This window comes from Haliotis rubra, unplaced genomic scaffold, assembly GCF_003918875.1.
Source record: "Haliotis rubra isolate DU_JTF1 unplaced genomic scaffold, ASM391887v1 Scf480, whole genome shotgun sequence".
NCBI lineage: Eukaryota > Metazoa > Mollusca > Gastropoda > Lepetellida > Haliotidae > Haliotis > Haliotis rubra.
In genome coordinates this window covers 633,981-638,937 of record NW_025767169.1, presented here as the reverse complement: position 1 = coordinate 638,937, position 4,957 = coordinate 633,981, and the positions used below count along the sequence as shown (strand labels likewise).

General features: G+C 47.9%; 1 protein-coding gene across 1 annotated transcript; it reads left to right on the top strand.

The window, feature by feature from the left end:
- Nucleotides 1-1,339: 1,339 nt before the first annotated feature.
- LOC124291067 (protein psiR-like) lies at nucleotides 1,340-3,474 on the top strand. Its single transcript, XM_046727968.1, has 2 exons — nucleotides 1,340-2,127; nucleotides 2,415-3,474. Exons 1-2 carry the CDS (start codon nucleotides 1,340-1,342, stop codon nucleotides 3,472-3,474), a joined length of 1,848 nt encoding a protein of 615 aa, XP_046583924.1.
- The last annotated feature ends 1,483 nt before the right edge of the window (nucleotides 3,475-4,957 follow it).

Here is a 4,957-nt window from a genome sequence, read left to right as displayed (position 1 = left end):
TCCCACAGGGGCGTGTCGCGCTTAGAAACAGCGTTAGAAAGACATATAGGTGAATAGACCCTACCCTAGTACTATATCCTTTGATATAGTACTAGGGTAGGGTCTATGTACCTATGTACCTATATGTCTTTCTAACGCTGTTTCTAAGCGCGACACGCCCCTGTGGATTTTCCATCTGATAGTCAGAATACCAGAATGCCAGAATCATTCTCAACCACCTCGCAACTACGTGAAAGTTCAGATCATTATATTTCTATGGTAGATTCTCCATCTGATAGCCAGAATACCAGAATGCCAGAATCATTCTCAACCACCTCGCGTCTACTTGGCAGTTGATGGTGGAACACGCGTTTCGCTTCAGATAACTCTCGGGTGGGATAGGGTCTAATATTGCTGCTCTTCAGTGGGAAGGCTTCATCAGCTACGATCACACTTGGGGACCAGATTGTTTGGGAGGTGCTGATTATCCATTGCTTATACCTAGCGCAGAATGAGAAACTGTGCCACCATCCCTATTTCATCCACAGGAGCCAACATCAACAATCGGAAATCTATACCCAGAAACCACTGAAAATGTGCCCTTGTAAATACATATTATTTATTCTTCTTTAAAATAGCAGGATCACGAATTTACAGTAGCTTGTATGTTTTCTATCCTTTACTCCCCAAAATGTTCAGTTTACATTCCAGTCCTTTTGTCATTGGTGCAGCTAGATATTTCAGGACACTTTTATCCCAGACCGCTTCTCAGACTGCAGTATAATATCACGAAAAGCTCAATCTTTGATGCGACAGTAAAGCAATGGAATCCCCTGTTGCGAGATACCCTTAAAGCAAAATTAGCAATTGAAACAAAAGTAGTTGACCTTTTCAGAAAGCAATATACATGTACGTATTATGAAACATTTACTATTGATTGCAAAGCACGGTGGAAAGGCCTCTGTGATAGTGTTGTTGCAAGGGCAACTGAAAACTAGAAGTGGTTAAAGATCCAGAAACCTTGAAACTATGCATCAATGATTTCTGTTCTGGACATATACACCCCGGTGGAGTATTCGGCAATGTTAATACAAATGCACTTATATATACTCATATGTAAGATTGGTTTTAACAACAGGACAGTGAGTAACCTGTGAGTTCCTAGTCACGAGGAACACGTTCATTCTCCATCTACTTACGTTAATAGACAACATGTACATGGGACTCAGAATCAGAAACAGATGTATTCACATTGCCGAATACTCCACCGGAGTGTATATGTCCAGAACAGAAACCGTGCTTTGCAATCAATAGTAAATGTGGGCAGATGTCGTAGCTGCAGCTGCTGATGGTTGGGTAGATGTTGAAGCTACGTACAGCAACTGCGGTCGTATTCCTCAATATATGTACCATCAGCAGCTGTAGCTTCAACATCTACCCAACCATCAACAGCTGTAGCTACGACATCTGCCCAACCATCAGCAGCTGTAGCTACGACATCTGCCCAACCATCAGCAGCTGCAGCTTCGACATCTGCCCAACCATCAGCAGCTGCAGCGTCGACATCTGCCCAACCATCAGCAGCTGCAGCTTCGACATCTGCCCAACCATCAGCAGCTGCAGCTTCGACATCTGCCCAACCATTAGCAGCTGTAACTTCGACATCCCCCAAACCATCAGCAGCTGTAACTTCGACATCCCCCAAACCATCAGGAGCTGTAACTTCGACATCCCCCAAACCATCAGCAGCTGCAGCTTCGACATCTGCCCAACCATCAGCAGCTGCAGCTTCGACATCTGCCCAACCATCAGCAGCTGCAGCTTCGACATCTGCCCAACCACCAGCAGCTGCAGCTTCGACATCTGCCCAACCATCAGCAGCTGCAGCTTCGACATCTGCCCAACCATTAGCAGCTGTAACTTCGACATCCCCCAAACCATCAGCAGCTGTAACTTCGACATCCCCCAAATCATTTGCAGCTGCAGCGTCGACATCTGCCCAACCATCAGCAGCTGCAGCTTCGACATCTGCCCAACCATCAGCAGCTGCAGCTTCGACATCTGCCCAACCAACAGCAGCTGTAGCTTCGACATCCCCAAAACCATCAGCAGTTGTAACTTAGAAATCCCCCCCAACATTCAGCAGCTGTAGCTAGGACATCCCCCAAACCATCAGCAACTTTGGCTACGACATCTGTCCAACCATCAGCAGCTGTAGCTACGACATCTCCCCAACCATCAGCAACTGTAGCTACATCTGCCCAACCATCAGCAGCTGCAGCTTCGACATCTGCCCAAGCATTGAAACTGTAACTACGACATCTGCCCAACCACCAGCAACTGTAGCTACGACATCTGCCCAACCATGAGCAGCTGTAGCTACGACATCTGCCCAAGCATTGAAACTGTAACTACGACATCTGCCCAACCACCAGCAACTGTAGCTACGACATCTGCCCAACCATCAGCAGCTGTAGCTTCGACATCTGCCCAACCATCAGCAGCTGTAGCTTCGACATCTGCCCAACCATCAGCAGCTGTAGCTACGACATCTGCCCAGCCAGCAGCAGCGGTAGCTACGACATCTTCCCGACCATCAGCAGCCGCAGCTACGACATCTACCCAACCATCATCAGCTGTAGCTTCGACATCTGTCCAACCATCAGCAGCTGTAGCTACATCTGCCCAGCCATGAGCAGCTGTAGCTACAACATCTTCCAGACCATCAGCAGCTGTAGCTACGACATCTGCCCAACCATCAGCAGCTGTAGCTTCGACATCTGCCCAACCATGAGCAGCTGGAGCTACGACATCTGCCCAGCCATCAGCAGCTGGAGCTACGACATCTTCACGACCATCAACAGCTGTAGCTACGACATCTTCCCAACCATCAGCATCTGTAGCTACGACATCTGCCCAACCATGAGCAGCTGTAGCTTCGACATCTTCCCGACCATCAGCAGCTGTAGCTACGACATCTTCCCAACCATCAGCAGCTGTAGCTTCGACATCCCCCCAACCATCAGCAGCTGTAGCTTCGACATCTGCCCAACCATCAGCAGCTGGAGCTGCGACATCTGCCCTGCAATCAGCAGCTGGAGCTACGACATCTTCCCGACCATCAACAGTTGTAGCTACGACATCTGCCCAACCATAAGCAGCTGTAGCTTCGACATCTGCCCAACCATCAGCAGCTGTAGTTACGACATCTGCCCAACCATCAGCAGCTGTAGCTTCGACAATAGCCCAACCATCAGCAGCTGCAGCGTCGACATCTGCCCAACCAGCAGCAGCGGTAGCTACGACATCTGCCCAATCAGCAGCAGCTGTAGCTACGACATCTGCCCGACCATCAACAGCTGTACCTACGAATCTGCCCAATCATCAGCAATTGTAACTTCGGCATCTACCCGACCATCAGCAATTGTAGCTTCGACATCTGCCCGACTATCAACAACTGTAGCTTCGACATCCACCGACCATCAGCAGCTGTAGCGTTGACACCAGCAGCTCACCTCAGGTTGAGATGGAGTAGTTACAGGTATTGACATGTCTGTCACTAAAGACTGTATTCCATCTGAACACTCCAGATATACAAAACGAAAAGAAACAAAAAGAAGAAACGTATTAAACGTATTTAAATGTACATAAGTCGATTATAAGCTTGAACTTAGATGAAGGAAATTCGACACACGAATGAACATGTGTATTGTTGTCATTGTCAGCATTAATTCAGTTCACTCACTGCACATGTGTGAACACTAGGGGGCTTTCAGGCGTACGTGGTGACACCACACCTTGCAGACGTCACTGCTCGACATCGCCTTCGAGAGGACTGCACAAGTCGTCGAATTTTTGCTTGGGGAATTCTGCGCCATTCCTCCTGCAACGCGTTGCCAATTTCTGCTAGTGTCTGAGGACGATGGTGAGGTTTCGGACGTGTCGATACGCTCTGATCTACCCGTGTTGGACACATCCCCCCACACCATGACGCTTCTCCACCACATCTGCCCACCTGCCGAACGCAGTTCACCACAAAACGTTCGTGTTGACGTCCATAGACACGTTTCTCCCATCCCGTTGTTGCAGAAGGAAACGCGATTCATCGCTTAACCAAAGCAATTTTGTACATAAGAATATTATGTAAAAATCATCAGTACCTCCCTCCCTAGCCATTCATTATGAACGGTCCCTTACAATACTGCCCCAAACAAACTCACCCACTAACTCTGTGTCAGTAATGATGCGTTGGTCATGTACTGTTCTCAGTATCGCTTCGCACAATTGGTGACAAAAATGCGTATGTTAGGTATTTATTTCTAAATGTCTTCCATAAACGGATCCAGAGGGTGTGTGTGGGGGTGGGTGGGTGCGTTTAGGCTACCAACGTTTAGGCTACCCACACACATCATTCCACTGTGGTAATGTATGAATTCACGGACAAATAAATGTCCCCAGTAACCAGTTCCTCGTTGTACGAACAAGTCTGGTAGCCTAATGGTAAGTGAGTGAATGTGGTTTTACGCCGCAATATTTAGCGATATCTCAGCAAAATCACGGGACATCAGAGATTGGCATCACACGTTGTACCCACCTGGGGGTTTCACTCTCCAATAACATGCTGTGCATTTTGGTCACCAAACATACATTTCCTTCACCGCCCTCGTGGCAGGACTGCCAACCATGGACAGTGAGCAGATCAAAGACCCCACCCTACAGCACGTCAGCGAGGTAATGACCATAATCAAGTGATACAGTCAGGCCCAGATTAGATCTACAGTTTGAAAGTTTAATGCAAAATTATCTACAGCATGACCTTTCGGAGACCCACGAGAAAACGAAAGATCGATAATCAGCCTGAGGTCAGAATCATTTCTCTGACATTTTCTGTGATGAGATGGGACTACCCCCTGTCACTCCGAAGGTGTACCGTACATGGGGAGGTGAATAGTGTGGAAGATGAAAATGTCAGCGGTTC

Bases quoted from the DNA above. Each gene is read 5' to 3' on its own strand.
- LOC124291067 (XM_046727968.1), top strand. From the start codon at position 1,340: ATGTTGAAGCTACGTACAGCAACTGCGGTCGTATTCCTCAATATATGT. The intron at 2,128-2,414 runs GTAGCTAGGACA...CCCAACCACCAG, and splicing joins CCCCCCAACATTCAGCAGCT to CAACTGTAGCTACGACATCT.